The sequence below is a fragment of the Lactuca virosa genome, chromosome 8 (assembly GCF_052849685.1).
Source record: "Lactuca virosa cultivar CGN04683 chromosome 8, Lactuca_virosa_CGN04683_v6, whole genome shotgun sequence".
Classification (NCBI taxonomy): Eukaryota; Viridiplantae; Streptophyta; class Magnoliopsida; order Asterales; family Asteraceae; genus Lactuca; species Lactuca virosa.
The window spans coordinates 97,620,872-97,642,078 of NC_136433.1; the positions used below are offsets into that span (position 1 = coordinate 97,620,872).

At 35.5% G+C, this 21,207-nt stretch overlaps 2 protein-coding genes across 3 annotated transcripts; one reads left to right on the top strand and one right to left on the bottom strand.

Annotated features, from left to right (window-relative positions):
* Positions 1-10,092: 10,092 nt before the first annotated feature.
* LOC145133960 (E3 ubiquitin protein ligase DRIP2-like) lies at positions 10,093-15,417 on the top strand. The gene is made up of 8 exons (XM_079068904.1): positions 10,093-10,272; positions 10,446-10,727; positions 11,316-11,415; positions 11,938-12,259; positions 12,345-12,748; positions 12,864-12,911; positions 14,352-14,424; positions 14,925-15,417. Exons 2-8 carry the CDS (start codon positions 10,610-10,612, stop codon positions 15,180-15,182), a joined length of 1,323 nt encoding a protein of 440 aa, XP_078925030.1. The 5' UTR covers positions 10,093-10,272; positions 10,446-10,609; the 3' UTR covers positions 15,183-15,417.
* Positions 15,418-16,875: 1,458 nt separating this feature from the next.
* LOC145134690 (GABA transporter 1-like) lies at positions 16,876-20,336 on the bottom strand. 2 transcript variants are annotated; one of them, XM_079069536.1, is made up of 8 exons: positions 20,011-20,336; positions 19,772-19,894; positions 19,485-19,579; positions 19,204-19,390; positions 18,977-19,107; positions 18,153-18,368; positions 17,322-17,432; positions 16,876-17,104 (listed from the first exon to the last, which is right to left on the bottom strand). In XM_079069536.1, exons 1-8 carry the CDS (start codon positions 20,252-20,254, stop codon positions 17,069-17,071), a joined length of 1,143 nt encoding a protein of 380 aa, XP_078925662.1. In that variant the 5' UTR covers positions 20,255-20,336; the 3' UTR covers positions 16,876-17,068. The 2 variants fall into 2 exon arrangements, with proteins under 2 accessions (XP_078925662.1, XP_078925661.1); XM_079069535.1 differs by having other exon boundaries at positions 16,876-17,432; positions 20,011-20,334.
* Positions 20,337-21,207: the final 871 nt, after the last annotated feature.

Sequence of the window (21,207 nt, forward strand, 5' to 3'; positions counted from 1 at the left end):
ATCAACATTCCACTCCTCGAGGCCATCAAGCAGGTACCTAGATATGCAAGGTTCCTTAAGGATCTTTGTGTATCTAAAAAGAAATTAAAAGGAAATCAAGTCGTAACAGTTGGGGAGCATGTATCCGCGGTTTTGCAAAAGAGGATGCCCCCGAAGTGCAAGGATCCCGGTGTTTTTACCGTGCCTTGCAAGTTGGGGAATCTTTATGTACCCCGAGCTATGCTTGATCTAGGTGCATCCGTAAATGTCCTACCATATTCTCTTTTCAAATCAATTTGTGTAGGAACATTGAGCAAAACCGGTGTGATCATCCAACTTGCTGACTGGTCTTTGGTACACCCAAAGGGAGTATTAGAGGACGTGTTAGTGCAAGTCGATGAATTTGTCTTCCCGACTGATTTTTATGTCTTAGATATGGGAGATGATGACTCTCCAAGTTCAAGTTCCATACTTTTGGGTAGACCTTTTCTTAAAACCTCTAAAACAAAAATTGATGTCTACAATGGAACTTTGAGTATGGAATTTGATGGTGAAGTTATCAACTTCAATGTTCATGAAGCAAAAAAGGTTCCTTCTGATGTTCAATCTGTTAATTTTGTCAATTTGATCCATCCCTCAACTAAAAAGGGTTTGAACTTGTCTAACAATGAATTTCTAGAGTTAGTTTTGTCACGAAAACTAGACAGGGACAAAGCCAAAGAGCTTGCAAAGAAGTTTCATATGGATAATGAGGTGTTGGAGATTTTAGAGTTTATTGATGAAAAGAAGTGTATGAGGAGTGATGATATAGAACCCAAGCCATCCACCAAAGTCAAAATCCTTCCACCGGTGGAACAAGCACAAGATTCAGGAGCAAAAACTCCACCAGATCCCTTAGAGAATATACATGTCAAGAAGGAGATGGCGAGGAGGTTGATGTGTTGGAGAGGCCCACGTATCAAGACTGAAGCACATTAAGGGGGCAAAGTCGAGCCAACGACATTAAAAAGGGGCGGCTAACCGGGAGGCAACCCGGGGGTATTTTTGTCATTTCTTGTTTTTACATCATATTTTCTTTGTTTCCAAGTTCCCAAGTTGTTTCTCATGTTTAACGAGGGTAAAAAATCATTTACCGGGCAGTAGTGGATTAGCGGGTTGAAATTCAAAAAAGTGAAAAAAAAATCAATTTTTTTGGCCTTTACAGAGGTTTACACGGCCGTGTAAACTTATGCTTACAATTTACACGGGCCGTGTAAATGACCAGATCAGCTCATATCAGGCGCTTCATTTACACGGCCGTGTAAATGCTACCCTTTAGTTTACACGGGCCGTGTAAACGTAAAAACAGAGCTGGACGATTTTAAGCCTAAAACTCGATTTTTTTAACTCATTCTTTTCACATAACCTGCGATTCTTCTCCTCCCTACTGCCCCCTTCGAAAAAAACCCTCAAAAACATTCAATCTTCCTCAATTTTGCATCAAAAATCAAGCTCCAAGGTATGAAATTCTTCTCTTTTCTTCATCTTCTTTGTCTTACATCTCAATTTCACTCCTTTTAAGGCCGATTTTGGGGGGTTTTGAGCAAACCCTAGAATTTTTGGGTATTCAAATCTCGACCTAATGCTTAAAATTTCTTGTAGGATAAGCTTGGGGAAGCATTGGACATCACCCTACCACCATTTTCAAGCACAAATTGGTATAATTGTTCCAAACTCTTAACTTGTGCATATAGTTATCTTTTGGGGTGATTTTGGGTGATTTTGGTGATATTGCTAGTTTTTGTGCATACTCTTGAGTTTAAATTGTCCTACATTGTGTGCAAAACTTTGTTGAATCCAATTTGACAATGGCCTCCCGTGGAAAAAGGGCTAGAATTGGGACCTCCCATATGGGTGGTCAAGAGTCCAATGATGAACAAGACCAACAATTCATGGAAAACCCCTATGAATTTGGTCTTATTTTTTAGTCCAATCAACAAGAGATGTTGTATGCAACCCTTATTCAAAGGGTAAAAGGGGCACAAAAATTTGTGGACATCCAAGCCCTCAAAGACCTTCATATCTATAAAGGTGTCCACAAGCTCTTCAAGAACATTGGTTGGGAAGGGCTATTGAATCTACATGCAATCAGTTATCAAACACCTATGTTGGAATTCTTGTCATCCATCACTTTCGGTTACCAAACACACATCCTCACTTTCCGTTTGTTCAATCAATCACATAGAATTCATGTTGATACTCTCTGTGATATTATTGGTGCCCCAAAAGCGAAAAGAGATGTATATACATCAAAGGGAAGAAGAAATGATGTATTTGAGCGAGACTGTGGAACGTTTTGGAGAACTATCTCTTGTGAAGATGAGTTTCAGTCAGGCACAACAAAAGCTTCTAGCATTATTCATCCGGTTCTGAAGGTCACCCACCGGATTATTGCTTCTCTCTTATTTCCTCAAGAAGAGATTAGCAAAGCAAACAAAAAAGAATTAGAAGTTTTGTGGTGCATGATTAACAAGCCCGAGGAAGTCCCTCATTTTGGGTGTTGGGTAGTTCAGAAAATGCTCAGAAATTCCATGAGCAATGGTGGCCAGCTACATTGTGGAGGCATGGTATCTATTATAGCTGAACATCTTGGCCTCCATCTACCCAACAATCCAACCAATATAATTCCGGGCCGTACTCGTTTATCACTTGAGGTTTTGGAAATCATGCATCTCTTTCAATGACATCTCTTCTACCAATTGGCACCTCCAATCCAACTTGGGTGTTACTGCTGCTCGTAGACCTTCAACCACCACTTCTACTCATCCTGTTCAAACTGCAACTGCAACTGCTTCCAGCTCGTCTCGCCCCATTCCTTTTCCCGAACACAACCTTTACATGGGCGAGTTTGCACGCTTAGATAATCATTACATGAGCCTCCAGCAGGAAGTAGGAGAGGTTTATACGGAAGTTGCTGAAATCACTTCTGAATTTCATGATTACCGAAACCTTCAAGAAGAGCGTTGGGCCCAGCAAGAGCTGCGATGGGCCGAGCAGGATCAGCGATGGGTGGCTCAAGAGCAGCATAACCGCAATGTTCATCGTTTGATGAGCGATATCCACCGAGTACTTGTGCTTCCCACCCAGCAGCAGCAACCTCCATCATCATCCCAACCCTAGTGGCCTCCATTTTATCCTTCTGATTATCCTTCACAGTTCCCACCATATCCTCCACCGCCCGGTCCTCAATAGGCTGGCTATGCCTCTCTCCAAGCATCGAGGACGATGCTTATTTTAAGCTTGGGAAGGGGCATCCATCCATGCATAAATCCCGTTGCATGTAGGTTGCATGTAATTTTGTACATATTGCTTTAATTTCCATTTTCTTTTTCATTTTTCTGCATGAAAAATTTTTCAAAAGCCAAAAAGATTTTTCTTTCTATTCTAATTTTTATTATTTTCTGTGCATTTTGTTTGCATCTAAATTTTTTGCATTGCATTCATTTAAAAAAATGATCCAATCCCAAGCAACCGAATCTTTTCAAAACAGTTGAGATGGTAAGTGAGTCATGTGCCTTGAGATTAGACTTGCTCTTTTTATTGAAAATCTAAAAGCAAGTTAATCGCACACGAACACACCTCCCGAAGCTACTTGTGCAAAGCAGAAAGTGAGAAGCTTGTCAACATTGGAGCATAACAACAGGTATGAGTTAATTCTTTGGGACATATGACTGGTTTTATGAGTAGTAAATGTTCAATTGAACTCAAAATGCCAAATTCAAAAATTCATAAAAAGAATACAAAATTTCAGTGTCCCGAGCCTTCCAGCGCTCTAAAAAGTCTTTTCTACTCATTCCCTTTTATATACCCTGCTTGGGGACATATTTCCAACTATACCTACGGGTCCTTACATGTTAACTTCAGTCCCCCGAAAAATGTCTAGAAGCCCTCACGGTAATAGACCGTGAGATGTCCCACAATAGAAAAGTCAAGGATGAAAATATAAAGAAATAGGCCTTGCAAATAAATTTATAAGAATGTTATATGTTATCTTTGTTTTGTTTTGTATTTATTTGTTAAAAAAAATAAAACAAAAAAATAATAAAAAAATAATAAAAAAATAATAAAAAAATATATTATTAAGTTAATCTGTGACCTTTGGGACTCGAACAAGTAAACTCTGAGGGGTGTTCTACACCTAATCGCCTAAAGCTAAATTGTTTGGGACTGATTGGGTTGAAAGTTCGCTACACGGGTTCCATAGAAAGTCATGAACTTAATAATAACAAATAAAGCTAATCTGTGGCCTTTGAGGTTTGGGCAAGTAAACCCGAGGTGTCTCTTTAAATCTAGCACCCTAAGGTCATTTGATCTGGATGTGTTGGTTGGAAGCCCGTTACACGGATTTCAAAGAAAGCCATGAGCTTTATTTGTAGGAAAATATAATTAGATAGTCTGTATATATTTGTGTTTATAGTTTAATTGAATAATATGTTTAGAAAAAATGCTTGGCTGCCAAAAGATTCCTTTGGACTTGGACTTGAACTTATGACATTGGGACTGACTGTTAATTACTTTGACTAGTGTAAGTGGTTTGAAATTTGTAACCAATTTGGGTAAATATTAAGGAATTTTTAGAAGATATTTTTTAGAAAAAGATTGTTGTTAATCAACAAATAGCTAGAATCGGTCATTGATATATTTTGTGAAACAAAGATGATTGAGCATGTTTTGTCACATACAATTTCACGAGAGTAAGACCATAGTTTGTTCCATGAATTGGCTTGATGATATTGAGTGGGAACAAATGTTGTGATCTTTGATTCTGTTAAGTTGCATTAGGGAGTAGCCAAAGTCTTATTTCCATTGATATATAATTTGAGACTAAAGTCAAGTTCACTCAAGGCACGACAGGTACATTCTCAGCTTTGGTACAAAAACAGGGTTAATTGGGTTGGATTCTTTTTCATGTTTGTTTGATTTCTTGCATTAAGTTTTAAAATGTTTTGACTTTGCTTTTCTTTTCCTCTCCTTTATTCTATTTTCTCTAGTTTAAATTTTTCTTGTTCTTTCTTGAGGACAAGAAAGGTTCAAGCTTGGGGAGATTTGTTAGATGCATTTCATGCATGCATTTTGTAGTTTTAATCCATAAAAGTGCATTGCATTTAGATTTAAACTCATGCATTTTGCATATTTTTCGGGATTTTTCATGATGCAATTCAATTCACGCACTTTTATGATATTTCAGGGACTTTTGAAGGAAGAATCTTAGTTGAGGTGATGAAGAGGAGATATGGACAAAGTTTCGGGACAATTGGAGCATCGAGGAGGAAGTTATGAAGAAAATGAAGATTTTGGCTTTATAGGAGTTTACACGGCCGTGTAAATGGAAGCCTATAGTTTACACAGGCCGTGTAAACGCATACTCGTGAGCAATGTACTTCGATGACCTGACAGATTTGAGCAATTTACTTTTTTGTATTTACACGGCCGTGTAAATGGTCAGTTATAGTTTACACGGGCTGTGTAAACGTGTCGCCAGTTTTTAAAACAGTTTTATTCTAATTTAAAGGAGGTAACTGGTTCCAAAAAGGGGGTCGTTTTGGGGAGTTCTAGGAGGCGATTTTGGGAGCTTTTTGAAGACAATTGTTGCTTGAAAACACTTGGATTTTAATTTGTAAGACTTTAATTTCAATTTCTAGGTTTGTGTTTATTCTAGTCATGAATGGCTAGAAACCTAATTCTCCAACTTTATGTATTGACATTTGGATGTGATTTCAATCATATGAACTGATGTTTGCTTTCAATTTTCTATCTAGTGAATTTGATTTTGTCTCAATCGAATGTTTGATTCTAATTGTGATTCTTATTGGCCATTTGAATTAGGGTTAGATTATTCAAGTTATCTAATTGCAAAATCCGTAATTGTTTTGTTAATTGGACTAGGTAACAAGCACTAATTTGATTTCTATTGAATGAATTTAGTGTAAATCTTATTCATACACTCTTACGCTCCCGAGCTTGTGAGGAGTATTGGGTGTTGTTGGGAACATTCACATAAAGTTTAGTGCAATCTTTCAATCTAATTCTAAGAGCGTGTTTAGATTAGGTTAGTAAGGTTAGGGTTAATCAAAGAGCTTGTTTTGGTTAATTAATGTGGTGAATGGGAAGTGTTAGAGCTTGTTAACACTTTCAAGTACCAACTTAGATAGAATTGAGCAAATATCATATTATCTTGGAATTACATTGCTAAGTTGTCATACATGAGGTTGGAGTCCTTACCATTTCTGAATTTAATTCACTCTTTTAGTTGATTACTTGTGTTTTTAATTGTTTGTTTTAATTATTGCATTCAAAACCCCCCTCTTTACTGTTGGTGACCATAGTTCCTTGCGCAAAGAGGTATAGACTAATTATCCCGTGTCTCTGTGGATCGACCCTGCTTGCCTTATACTACCTTTTAGTGCAATATAGTGGGATTCTTTTGGAGTATATCGTACCCCTATTATTTTTTGGGTCTGACACGCCCTAACAGAGATCTTCACAAAAACTAGGCTTCTCGCGGGCAGAGCTTCGGCTCGGAAACTCTTTTCTTCTCGGGATCCTCGGGCTTCGGGACTTGCTTCGGGTCTCGGGATGAAACCGGGGCTTCAGGGGGTTAAAATAGGGCTTAGAGAGAGTATCAGGAGGGGGAGAGATGAGAAGGAGCAACCAAAATCGGCTGACCCTCGATTTCTATTTATAGGGTGAATTTTCTGAGTTCACCTCGTGAGTTTCTAATATTCACCTCGTGAACTGGCTCACCTCGTGAGTTTCTAATATTCACCTCGTGAGCTCGATACGTCATTGCGTTCGTCATGGCCACTTGCCCTGGAAGACGTCCATCATCTGTTCACCTCGTGAGTCACTAATGCTCACCTCGTGAACTGACTCACCTCGTGAGCCACATATGCTCACCTCGTGAGCTCTGACACAGCCTTGGGGTTCACGCCCCGAACTTCAGAAATTCATAACTTTCGCATACGAACTCCGTTTTCGACGTTCTTTATATCCACGCGTAGGTGAGACTATGCTCTACAACTCTCGTTTAGACTCCGTTGGCTAATTTTGACTTTATTTTTATTATATTATTTTTAGTAGGCCGGGACAGGAAAACTCCGTTATAACTTCATAACTCCTTTATCTGACGTCCGTTTTCGTCTGTCTTTTTACCGTTGGACTACTATCAAAGAGATATTCAATTCTCGTTTAGATTGTTTCGGCTAAATCTCGCTCGATCTCATATTCGAACTTCGGGTTGTACACTGCTAAGCCGAAACTTCGAAAAATCATAACTTCCTCATACGAAGTCAGATTTGGGCGTTCTTTTCACGCACGCTCTCGGTTTAACGTATTCTACGACTTTCGTTTAGATCGCTAAGGCCAAATGTCGATCTAACGTAAATTCACTATTTACGTCGCGCTGTGTCGTGCCGGTTCTGTCGCGAAACTTCGACATGTCATAACTTCTTCGTTATAACTCGGATTTCGGCGTTCTTTATATTTTCGGAAACCTTGAGACATATACTACAACTTGGTTAAGATTAATCCTTCTAAATAATCTTCCATCAAAAAATCATTTTTGATGCTTATCGTCTCTAAATTGACTAGCCCTGATCTACGGGCGTTACAATCAAAACCCGGTTTAAAGATGTGTATGGGAAATCAACACCTTTCCAGCCATACAATAAAGTCTTTGGGCTTTAAAGGCTTAGGGAGTGCGAACTAATCCATTGTCGGTGGGCTATGTTGGCTGCTCTTGGTACTCTCAAGTCGAATCCGTCATCGGTGTTACATGGCAAGATGTCGGAAGGTACGTATGTACATGTTATACATTTGATTACTCGATGATTAAAGCATAAACCATGAAAACCAATCGGTTTTTTGGTATTGTTTTTCTTTAGGTTGAAATAATCGTTGGATCATCATACCTTAGGCAACCACTCCCATTCTCCATCACTACTTTTATCTGGATTGAGGTTTTGATCATCAGCTACATTGAGTTTCAAAGAAACATTGAGCTTGATCCTAAAATAAGTTGTAGAACTGAAATAAATTGTTCAAAATCAGATTCAATTCTAAGTGTTTTTAGGCGAATAAAAGTTCGTACAGGCAAGTACTATTAAAGAAAATTATATTTATAACATGAATGATTTTGCAGACTCGATGCTCCATCATCAAGGTGAGAAGAGCAAAACCTAAGATCAATTGGAGATCCACTTCTGTCAGTATGATATTGATGTTTTGAGATATCCCTTTTACATCCCATGCATTTAGACCATTAGAAACAACAACAAATGCTTGCAACTAAAATCTTAGCTCTCCTAAATGGTAATAATCCAACGAGTATAATCATCAACTTCAACCAACTTAACTCTAAAAGTCGTCTAGGTGAAAACCCATCTCCGCTAACATTTCGGTGGTTTCTGATGGGAAGTAGCGAGCGATGGCAGGCAATGTTGGTGGTGGTAGAGTTGAGATAGGAGTAGAGTGGAGCCATTTATAATTTAATAATAAAAAAATTAATAAAATAAAAATCTAAAAACAAAAAGATATGGAAAAATGGTAAAGAAATCATTTTATTAGGAATTTAACAGCTCTTTATTAGATTTGATGGCTTAGGGATGAGATTTTATGGTTTAGGGATGATCATTGTAATATCCTCATCTGACGGCTTAGGGATGATCATTGTAATATTGAGAAAACATAAAACCGAGTCTGTCTATTTTTTGAAGTTGGAGTGTATATGTGCCTATTTTGTTAAACCGTAGGGACTATTTATGTAATTTTGTCATAGCAAAATAAAAACCTGGTGTGCAGTTTTGGCCCTTTCACTCCACCGGCGCATGTTATCACTTGGCGTACTTTATCCATTAATTTATCCTCTTCGTACTTTGTTTATCGTTTCAAAATTAAGTACGAAAATAATGGTAGTTATCAAAAAAGAAAAAAATAAATAGCTAAATAAATAATTAAACTACTTATACTTATAAGCTGTCATCTATATATTTAACTTATAATAATGTTTAAAATATTAAAATAAAATATATACAAAATGTTGTTTTGTAAAATTCATATATAAATAAGACATATCTCATTATGTAATATGTCATTGACACTTTTCCGATCTATGTCTCAAGATTATGATTTCGGAATCAAGTTAGACTTCTTGATGTGGAATAATCAAGAATAATATGCATGTAATGTAGTGTCTAGAGATATAATCAATATATCAGGTCATATAATATCAATATGTCATTTAAATCAAACGATTTGATTTATTTATTTATTTATTTATTTTTTTATATACCAACAACAACAGACCTGTAAATCTCATTGGAATGAAATAGAAGAGGTAGATATCAATAGTTGTTCCTTCGTATGATAAAAACAACCGGCTCGCAAGTGACATCTAATATAAAGGCAAAAACATGAAAAGTGTTTTTTTTTTTTTGTATTTATAGTATTAATTGTAATTAGACATTCTACAAATCACGTATGTTTTTTTGTCTTATTATTAAGATAACATAACATGCACTATAATATTTTGGCATGTTTTCCGGTATGAAAATACACTAAGATTTTGTTCTTGATGATTGAAAATAAGATGATAAAGGTCTTTGATATTCTTTTACAATTTGAGAAGCAACCTGTAAACTGTATATAATAACTCAAAGATAGAAATGATTCTAAATATACATTTTTTTGTATATTTTAAATCATCCTTTTTCATATGGGTCTTCTTTGTTATTATGAAAATAAGATATATTATTAAACTGCTAATAATTTAATATAATAGTATTTGTATAAAGATTTAGATTTATACTTTACATATTCAAGGAAATCTGTCGATACTAATAAAGCCAATATTTCTAGATGACATTGTAGAATAACTGGATGTGTTGTAAGATTGTAAATATGCAATTAATTGTGATTTTAAAAAGCAAAATAAATAGATCGATAAAATTAAATAAAATCGAGATGTTATATCATATATGCGATTTTCCGAATAATATATTTACTTCGAATTTAAAAAGAAAAAAAAAGACTTTAATAAACCAAAGAAGTGTTCGGTCCATGCCATTTTACAATTACGAAACCCACCCTTCTCTCTCTACTCTCTCTCTCTCTCTCTCTAAAACTCTCGATTTCGACTCCCAGACAGATGATCTAGCGACGCCTCTTGTCCAAATTCATCACCAACCCACGTCGTTTCTTCGCAAATCATTCATACCCACCTCCTCAATCTTCAAATCGTATCTTCATAGATCGAGGGTATGTTGCTCGCTTTCTCAGTTTCTCTTTCTCTCCCCCTTATATATCTATCTATATATATATATATATCTCTATACACACACGTGGCTGCGTATATCGTGTTTATGCATATATGTTAGTGCCTTGAGAGTTGAATCAATCGTTGTTGATCTCACTTCTTGTCTTCAATGCAGGCAAATTACCTACGTAAATTCAATGTGTTTCCCCAAACGGTGTTGCTAACATGCACCTCCTTTAGGAACTACGTGCGTGAGGCCGTTTGTGTTTGTGTGTGGTGTGTTTACGAAGAGGGCTGCTTGGGCTTTGTTGGTGAATTGCTTGGTGGTGTTGTGTGAAGATGTCAAATACTCAGGTGGTGAAATTACGAAGAGAATCGGTAGCGGCATGCATGACATGCCCTATCTGCAAAAAGCTCTTTCGAGATGCCACTACTATCCCCGAATGCCTTCATACGTGTGCGTATTTCTCTCTCTTGTTGCTCATCCAATTCAATCATAACCTTCACTTCAAGAGTTTGAGTTCGATCTGGGTTTGTTTAACTTATAAGTGTTGTTGGTATGTACGAGTTCACAATTGGGATTCTTCATGGTGATCTGGTTATGATTCTCTTAATTAATACTTTGTTTATCTTTAATCTTTTATCTTTCATGTTGAATGGCTAAAAGCATGTGTTTTTCTTACTTGATTAATTGGAATGAACCGGTTACCTTTTCCATTAATCTGATATCGTGGTTTTTGTTCTTTGCTGTTTATAAACGTAGTTGTTGTAATTTGGCTGAAATTTTCCTACATATTTCCCAGTATTATTCTGTTTCATGGATCTTTAAAAACAGAATTGACAAAACGGGGCATAATTTTCAGTTCCCCTAATTTTTCTATGTAACTATGTATATCTTGTTTTTTCCCAAAAATAGCAAAGACTTGGCCTTTCTTTAGTTGAAAACTTTTACAACGAAACCTATCTGTTTAAATTTTCTATGTCTAACAATTCTAAGAAATGCGTATTTGCTAATTGTGTTTTGCCTCTCTTGAACATCATTCAGTCTGCAGGAAATGTATTCATAAGAAGCTCACAGATGATGAGCTTGAATGTTGTCCAATATGCAATATTGATCTGGGATGTGTGCCTTTAGAGAAACTGAGGTCAGTCATTCTCTCTCTAACATTATGTCATTTATCAATGCTCTTAAATTATTAATTTTTATCCATGTTGCAGAATTGAGTTTGATATATCTGTTATAGTTATATGTATTTTTTTTTCTTTTTGCATAATGTGGCTATAAAGAACATTATTATAGTTTACAAACCTGTTATAATGAGAAGAATTATGAATGTTTATAATTTAGGGAACACTGTCACAACTTGCTGTACAACAAATCCAGAGGTTCTGTTTCTTTCATTATTAGGTTATATTTTGATGATATATTGTAGATAATATCCTTTTTGGTATATATTATTTTCCATATATCCTATATTTAATACATTTCCAAATGCATCAGATTGTTAACTTTCCTTTTTTAGGTTAATTTGAGTACTTCATTTAATGAAAACCCATATCTGTTCATTTTCATTCATCAACATGATTTTCTTTAGAAAACAAATGTTCATGATACAGGATATGGTCTTGAAACATGATTAATATATTTGATTATTGTAATTAAACAGGCCAGATCATAGTTTGCAAGATGTTAGAGGGAAAATATTTCCCTCAAAAAGAAGAAGGGTAAAGGCCCCTGAAGTTGTGCCTTCAGTTACATTACCATTAAGAAGAAAAGAAAGATCACTCTCATCACTTGTAGTCAGCACTCCTAGAGTGTCAACACAAACTACAATGACTGGCAAAAGGTCAAAAGTACCCTCAAGAAAGAAACCACGTGGGTCCTCTTTCTCTATTGAGAAATCTGTCAAGAAAGAAGAAAACTCCATGGATGATCACCAAGATAGCTCGAGTTCTCGTGAGATTTCAAACAAGTTCACACAGAACCATGTACTCATTTTCTTCTTAAAAATACATACTTCTTTTTTACTTTTTTTATTAAAATCTGTAATGAGAAATAACAATATTCATGCAGAATTCTTCACCATCGAGTGCCCCTTCACCTGATAAAGAAACAAAGAATGGGAAGGTTGATATGTGGAAACCTTTGAATTATTTGGTGGAAGTGGCAAATAGGAGTAAATCGTCTAAGTTCACTTCACAAGGGTCTAGTGTGAAATCAGAACCACAAAATACCCCAAAGAGTGAAGGGCAATTGCGTAAACTTAAAGGAAAAGATCAGCTGAAGCGATCAAAATTTCAAGATGAGAATGGGAGGTCTGATGTGGATGTTACAGAATCTGCAAAACCCAAAAAGATAAGAAAAAAACGCAAAAATAATGCAGGTAATGCCACTGTAATGGATGCTGATGCTAATAATGCTGCAATGGAGAAAAGAATAAGTCCTATTTGGTTCCATTTGGTGCCTTCTCAACAACAGTGAGTGGTTTTATACTTTTATTTCACCTCAACAACAGTGAATGAATCTTGAATCTTGTTAAAAACTTTTTTGTTTCTTATATTCACTTGTTAAGTTTCCTTTATATTTTTTCAGGGAAGGTGAACCATTGGGCCAGATAGAAGGAAGTTTTGTCAGACTAAAGTGAGTTTCTCTTTTTGCTCATTTGGCCTGATATTAAATTATTATTAGCTATAAATATAACCGAGTTGACTCATTTTCACATAAATTACCATCATCACATTCTTCTACTGCACCTTGCCAGCATAATGAATCGTATTGGGAATTTAAATCATAATTTATTCAGGATAATGTAGCAATTTTCTACAATATATACGGATTATGGGTAGTTTTTTGCTTAAAAAGTTGTGTTCTTTTTAGATATAGTCTTACTGCTTCTCAGCATATTCTTTTTTTTTTTTTTTTTTTTGGTAGTAAAAAAAGATTACATTTTGACCTTTTATCAGCCCACTAAATTGTCATCCTTTGACTTGGAAATTCATTCTATTTTCGAAATATAGACAATTATATTTTCTTTAACATTGTTTACACCATTTTCTAGGTACTGTATTTCATGTACTTTAGAGGCAATTCTTGATTTTCCTCAAAAATGAAATATATGCATATCAATTTTAAAATTGGAATAGCTCATTTGATGTTGCAAAAGAGTATAGTTTTTGGCATCTGTAAAGGCTGTCCAAAAGTTATGTCTTTTTCCTTAGTTTCAGTTTATTTATTTTTCGCATTTGTCATGATACTTTATAGTAAATTTATATAATCCCTGAACTTTTTATCCATGTCACTTGATTGTTACATTCATTATAAATCACTTATGTTACAAATAGGCTACTAGAAATATGTGTTTTATTTCTGTTTTCTATTGGGATATTCCCTTTGTTCAAAAAAGAGTTAGAACCTCAGGAAACCATAACCAGCTAAATGGCTTAAGATTTCCAACCCAACCGATCTCTTAGATAAATGGGTTGACCCGTTTACTGTTTTTTTTTTTTTTTTTTTTGGGTAAAAATTTCTAACCCTAAACCCAACCTATTAAAAAAAATAGGTTTAAACAGGTTGAAAGTCTTGACCCAATTTGCTAAATGCATAAAATAAACAAATACCTATGCTTTAAGTTTTATCTTGCTTTTAATTATACTTTGTGCACTTGTTGTTTAAACTATTGAGGAAATTTTTTGTTGTCTTGCCTCTACAAGGAGCAAAATGGGTGGATTAGGTAATGGGTCAAATCAAGAAAATTTAGGACATTTCAAAATGAGTTAATGTGCCCCTGGACACTCTTTTTCTCTTTTCTTTTAAATTTCATAACTTATGTTAAGCTATTGTTAAAAAAATGTTCCAATTTCTTTTGATAAAGCAATTTAGAAGGTCGTAAGCGCTTGACTATAAATCATGTGTCATTGTCTTTTAAAAAGAAAATACCAAAATTGTCCCTTTTGTAGCCTATTTGCATAACAGGGTTTCATATTACATGGAAGATGGGATTGTGGGTCCCATGTATGTGACTTGAACCTAGTAGTTCCTCATTGGTTATATATTGAAAATTTCATTTTAAATTGGTTTCAGGGATGCAAACATACCTGTTTCAATTATCCAGAAGTTTGTCATGAGCAAACTGAAACTTGGAAGTGAACATGAGGTAAGTCTCTGACATTATTATTATTATTATATTCATATGTATATCGAATGTAAAGGAAGATAACATACTTTCTGCTCCTTTTGCTCTTTGATGTGTGTAATATGTAGCTTGGGTTTACGTTCTGATATGGGCAAATGGCAAGAAATAGGAACTTTCTTTACTTTTTTACCAACATAGGCAATGTATTTACCCATAATAGCAACACACTTACAATTCCTTAGCCATAGTATTAGTAGCAACATACTTACATTACATCTCCCTACCCAAATAAAGTAAAAGGCACATTTTACTAACAAAAAATGTAAGTATGTTGCTATTATGGGGGGCAAATTACTCTTTTACCCTTTTTATGATCAAGCTTCTTTCATTTTCTACTTAACCATAGTGTATTCCATATTCGAGTCGAGGAGGGCAGGGCAAATTCGTGATTGTTTTGTTATATCTTGTTTGTTTCAAGAATACTCTCTCAATGCAAAAAGACCATTTTGCCCTTCCAACAGGTTGAGCTCAGATGCATGGGTCAACCACTGGTGCCAACGTTGCTGCTAGGTAATCTCATGGAGCTGTGGCTACAGACACAGCCAACTTCACAGACACTTTCCGTCATAATCGGCTCATCAGCTAAGGAATACATGATGGAGATATCGTATGCTAGAAAGACTCCCGCCCCGTTTCCGATTCCGATTCCGACCCCGCTTCCAATTCCAGTTCCGGCTCCAGCTACAACTTCGACTCCGGCACCGGCACCGGTGACTTGACATCTATGCCCTCCTTTGGTTTTCGCGTAGTGTAAGGAATGGAAGGACAAGAAGCTGAGATGTTCTAGTTTTATAGTTTATGTACGAGACAAGATGGCTAATTATAAAGTGTTAAGTTACTAAATAGTTGTAGGTTTGTGGTTTTTTTACTACATATGTTGGTGAATTTTCAAATGTTGTCACCTTTGAACCCTCAACTTTTTATTAGTTTGCAACTATTGCTAGTAATTCTGCCTTTGTTACTCTTGCAAAATCGTGATTTACTGTTTTTAGTATATGGCATGATAGATGACCCACAAAACACTTTTTATTTATTTATTTATTTTTTAAATTTAAAGTTGGTTGATACATTAGCTATGACTAGAAAAACATGACTAAAAAAATATGGCCTGAAGGAGGGCCAAAACTGAGAAAATTTAAAGATTGGGGAATGGGGAGCAAAATAACATTAATATTCATGTTACAACATACATTTACAATTTTACATTGATATAAAGACAATATCTATACATAAGACTTTTTTTTTCTTCTTCCGAGCATGCATGCTCTTATTAATTTCCTAGATTACAATTTCCAAACAAAATACAAGAATTAGAATAATAAGGATCAAAATTAATAAAAGAATTTATATTCCAGTAAAACCAAGCTCGTCGAGAACCCCCTTGCAACGTGGATCGGCAACTTCAGCCATGAACCCGAGTGGGTTAGCAAACCGAGCTCTGCCTTTGATTCCATGTTTGGTGGTCAAAGAAACCCTAACATGGTTCTCATCATCCATAAGGTCGGGACAATTAATTTCTGGGCTTTCAGTGACACTAATTTCACAAATCTCCTCTGCATGGTCACCAACCGCCTTGAGTTTATAGTTTCCATTCTCATCACTCATTCCTTCAACCCTATAAGTTTCCTCAGCGCTATTCTCTTTGTGACAAGCAAGGACGACTTTGACATCTCGCAACGGGAAACTGATTTTGGTTGGAAATTGGATGCGGCATGGGTCACAGTAAATTTTACCTTGGACGATAAACGTCTCAGCGGAGTCAGGGGTTACGCTTGCTTTTCCTTGGTTGATAAAGTCACCCCCGACACCGCCAAACCCCTCCCAGATTGATCTTTTTCCCTGGATCATGAAATCGCCAGCTGGTCCTGGTCCAGAGGCGGCTCCACCTTTCTCTTTGGTGGGCTCGCCGTTTGGACCAGGGGTGAGTTCATCTGTTAATTCATCGGCGAATCCTAGGTCCACTTCTCCTACACTAGCTGGGGGAGGAGCACCACCGCTGATCCAACTGCAATGCCCAATTGTTGCCATCGACAAGGCAATAAATAAAAGGATTAAAAGGGTGGCATAGTTTGCCATTTTTTTTTTTAATTTTCTCTTTTCTAAACGTATAAAGGGGTTATTTATGGTGGTGGTGATGAAGGATGGTTACGAAGATGGTGGTGGCGATTGAAAGTTCAAAGGGGAAATTGATAGGAGATTTTATGTTGAAAGGGTGAGGTTGAGAGAAAAAAAAGGGGAGAAAACGGTTAGATTTCTATCTATAGAAAACCGTTAACGTGTACGACAAACAACCATTAGCCTGACGTCATCTATTAATTAAATGATACATACAAGTGGCAAATAAGACATGAAATAATAACTAAACTACAAAAAGAAAGCATTATACATCCCTCTTAAATGTTAAATTGCATGAAAAATAAAAAAGAGGCCTTCATTTTTCAAAAAAATTACAAAAATACCTTTGGTCCAAAGTTACACAAACAGTCCCTGGCAAAAACTAAGATTTACAGAAATGGTCCCTGTGAGATTTACAAAGTTACAAAAACGGTCCCTCGGTTATCTTTATATTAAATATCGTGGAAGAAGCTGTAAGTGTTGATGTCATCTATGATGAAGTTAACAGCACCAATGCAACCCATAACTGCAACCGCAGAGAACCATATGGCTATAAGAATGTTTAAGAAGAGAATCGGGGTTGAATTTTTTGGCAATTTTCCAGCTTTTAAATGTGCTAATACGGGAAACACAAAGTCAAGTGGGGTGAACCCAATGGCTCCACATATGGACACAAAGTCCCCAAAAAATGGCATGGCTGCAGCCACAAGTGTTATCAGAGCCATGTAAAATGAGGTGCATACCAGACGTATAATAACATGCTTTTTCAAAGGAACTCGAGTACCACCACTTTGTTCGCTTGATGCCTTTTTCATTTTTTCTTCAAAAAAGGCGTATGTTGGCCTGCAATATATCTTACCAACACCAAAAAACAGATCATAAAACAGATGGCAGGGCCTACACGTGGCATATTACATGGCAACATGGTGGCCGACTTTGTTTGATTTTTTTTTTTTCTAACTAAAAGTATTTTTATTTTATCCCTCTTCAATCAAGAACCACGGAAAAGAGGGATGTAAACACACACACACACAAAAAAAAAAAAAAAAAAAAAAAACGAAGTTTAATGGCCCGTTGAGTCCAAAAAGCAAACACCTACGTTAAGTCTTTAACTATTATATCAGTTTGACCATTGAACTATTATAAATAGTCAAAAAAATACAATAGTTTAATCACTATCGAAAATACTTTAGGTAGCTTAATGGATAAAATGGTCAAAGTTATGCTTTTCTGTATTTCGCTTTTTTTTTTTTTCCTTCCAAATAGATGGTATATTTACCTAACAAAAAGTCGGGTACAACAATTTGACAAAGGGTCAAGACCAAAATTAGTCACTAAAATATTGAAATTTTGGTCATTTGGTCACATAACTTCTTTTAAGTTTTAAAGGTCAGTTAACTTCTCCCAAAGTGGTCATTATAATAGGTAAGAGTAGGTTCCATCTTTTTTTTGGCTATCTAAGGTATCTTACATTTTTTTTTTCTTTACTTCATTTTTACATGTTTTTCACAATTCGTTTTTACAACTTCAATTTTTACTTTGTTTTTACAGCTTCATTTTTAAAAGCAAAATACCTGAAAACATCCACATATTTGGATGACAGCAAAAAGATTTGCCATAACAGTGGTCCATTCAGGTGTTGTAAGAGAGGCAACAATAAACGGCTCAACTTCTGAACCAAACGCCCAGTATCCAAAAAACGCCAATTGCCAGTAACTCAACACAATGATTATATATGCGGCTGCTATCCCTTTATACATTGTTTTCTTCATTGGCTCTCTAACACTACTCTGCAATAACCGAAATTCAAAACTTTACAACATAATCCGACTTGTAATACATAATCTTTCTTTTTTATCTTTATTCTTGAGTATATTACATTTTGGTCCGTGAGTATAGCTGGTTTTCACGATTTTGGTCCCAAAAAGTTCTCTTGCAAATTTGGTCCGTATTTGAGGTTCTTGTAATGTTTTTGGTCCCAAATTTAGGAAAATGACTGTGGGTATGTTTGGAAAAAGTAGTTGGTAGCTAGAGCTTTTATTTGTGATGATGTGTTTGGAAAAATTAGTTGTAATCTTTTGAAAGGTGTAAATTATATAACATAAAAGCTAAAATCTCTCAAAAGTTACTTGAAGTAGCTTTTGGTTAAGGAGCTTTTTGTTCTAAAATAAATCTTGTACTCCCAAACGAAGCTTTTTCTTTAATTTGTGTTTTTTTATAAAGGTAAAAGCTCGTTGCCAAACAAGCCATATATTTTTGAGACCAAAATTGCAAGATATAACTTTTTGGAATCAAAATTGCAAAAATCAGATATACATAGGGACAAAAAATGTAACTTACTTTTGTTTTTTGTTTTTTAATATGTAACTTTACTTTTGTTTTTTTTAATTCAAATTACCTGAATTTCTGGAAGCATGGCATCACCAAACGAAAATGCAATAACCCCAAGACCATTAAAGGCTTTGAACATCTTTGCTGAAGAGCTTCCAGGGAGACTATAACTTACAGTCCTTCTATCGATCTTCTTCCCTGTCACAAAAAAAAAAAAAAAAAAATGACTCATTTGATCCATCAGAAATTAAATATGACTCATGCTCATATAAATGGATTGAAATATGATTTTACCATTGTAGATTGTGACACCAATAGTTGTGGCAGCGAATCCAATTGTACTAAAAGTGCAAACAGCATTTAACCATCTAAGTGAATGGATATTTGGAAGCTGAGAAAGAACAAGTTCAAAGACCCCGAAGAAGATGATAAAATGTTGAAGTGTTAAACTACCCTCTTCATGGTAGTATTTGTACACTGCCTGCACATGATGATACACGTAAATACAAAATAGAAATTTGGTACTTATGAATGTATATTTGAAATTAATTCTATGAATTGACTGTATCAATGACCTTAAGGCTACTTCCAGCAGCAATTTGAATGGCGATATTGTTGCCCAAAGAAGCCACCTGCTGGAAAAATGCAATAGACCAGTAACCCCAATTTCCTTGAAGATCAAAGATGATAAAAGATAGGTCAAGTAAGAAAGCTAAAGGAAATCATGTGACAAAGGAGTCATATTAACTTCATATCAATCACTTAAATATATAAGTGATCCAAAGTACAGTTTTCATGGTAAGAGATTTTTTCTTTTCTTGAGATTGATGTACTCATGAATGGAGAAGAGAGCAGAACTGACCATAAATGCTACCAGCAAGATGTCTATAAGTGGTGTGCTTCTTCCCATCCCATTCCCATAGAGATGCAATCAGAAGACTAGAATACCATGTGGTTAAGGTTGCACCCACCAAACTAAGCACTCCTTGTGTGATTTCACATGCCCAAAGCAAAACATCAAACACCTTGTGAGCATAAATCAAATCCAACTTAACTACTACCAGAATTTCTAAAACAATTCCTACAGGTCGAATTCACTACCTAGAGGCCATCCAAGAGACGACACAGCGAAGGGAAGCGGAGCATAGGCGGCAGGAGTGGCGATGGTGGTAGCCACGTGGAACGCAGCGTGTTTCCATGAGCCTCTACCACTACCAGTAGTATCTGTATATGAGCCGTTCCTTTGGAACGAATCGTTTACCGTAACGGCTGAGACTTCCTCTGCCTCGTTACCGTCGTCGCCGGAGCAGTTCCCCGGTGTTCGCGGTAAGCAGATTGAGGCCATCTCTTGGAGTTTTTGGGTTGGTTTCGATGGGCGGTGATCAGCAGCATTTCAACGAAATTGAACAAAAGTCGTTAAGGTTGCCGTCCTTTGACTCAACTCTTTTGACTTTAATTTTCATTTCTTTGAATTTAGACAAAATTTCATAATTGGTGAATCGTGGTAAATATTTATTTTGAAGATTTTTAAAGAAAATATCGTGGTTTGCAAAATTACATGAAATTTTCTTTCCGTTAAATCTAACTTTTTAACTGTTAGATTTAAAAAAAAAAAAAAATACTATTTTACTCTTATACCACATTTGCAATGTACTACAAACCTTAAGGACCATATATATATATATATATATATATATATATATATATATATATATATATTGATGTCAGATCATTATATTTTGTGAGACGGGGAGATGCAATCCTAGCGACTCATTTTGTAGATTAAAAAAAACATTTTTAAAATGAAAAATAATTGAAAATTTTACAAAAAAAAAATTTATAAATATTATTTTCGTCATTTTTTTTATCCAAAAAAAAAAATAAAAAAATTTACCGTTTTTAAAATATCTGTGAAATATTCTAGTAGAATATTAGAATATTGACAAAATTGCAAAAATGGTCCCTGTGGTATGCAAATTTTTGGGGTTTTAATCCAAACCCCGAGTTTTTTGGATTCATGGTCCTTTTTGAGTGGTTTCTATGTGGAATTGGTCCCCGGATTTAACTTTCATTAAGTTGTTGCTGTAACCCCTCATGTGCCTCCCACGTGAGGGTATATTTGTCTTTTCACTTCTAAGTGACCATTTTTGCAATTGAAAAAAATATATTCTCATTTTTTTTTAAAAAAAATTAATACTTATTTCTTTATTTTAATAATTAAAAAATAAAAGATCTCTCTCTCTCTCTCTCTCTCTCTCTCTCTCTCTCTCTCTCTCTCTCTCTCTCTCTCTCTCTCTC

Coding starts and splice junctions, on each gene's coding strand:
- LOC145133960 (XM_079068904.1), top strand. CDS start 10,610: ATGTCAAATACTCAGGTGGTGAAATTACGAAGAGAATCGGTAGCGGCA. Junction 12,260..12,344: donor ACAAGTTCACACAGAACCAT/GTACTCATTTTC, acceptor ATATTCATGCAG/AATTCTTCACCATCGAGTGC. Junction 14,425..14,924: donor AACTTGGAAGTGAACATGAG/GTAAGTCTCTGA, acceptor CCCTTCCAACAG/GTTGAGCTCAGATGCATGGG.
- LOC145134690 (XM_079069535.1), bottom strand. CDS start 20,254: ATGGCCTCAATCTGCTTACCGCGAACACCGGGGAACTGCTCCGGCGAC. Junction 19,108..19,203: donor TGGTGTCACAATCTACAATG/GTAAAATCATAT, acceptor TTTTTGTGACAG/GGAAGAAGATCGATAGAAGG. Junction 18,369..18,976: donor CCATGCTTCCAGAAATTCAG/GTAATTTGAATT, acceptor CGGTTATTGCAG/AGTAGTGTTAGAGAGCCAAT.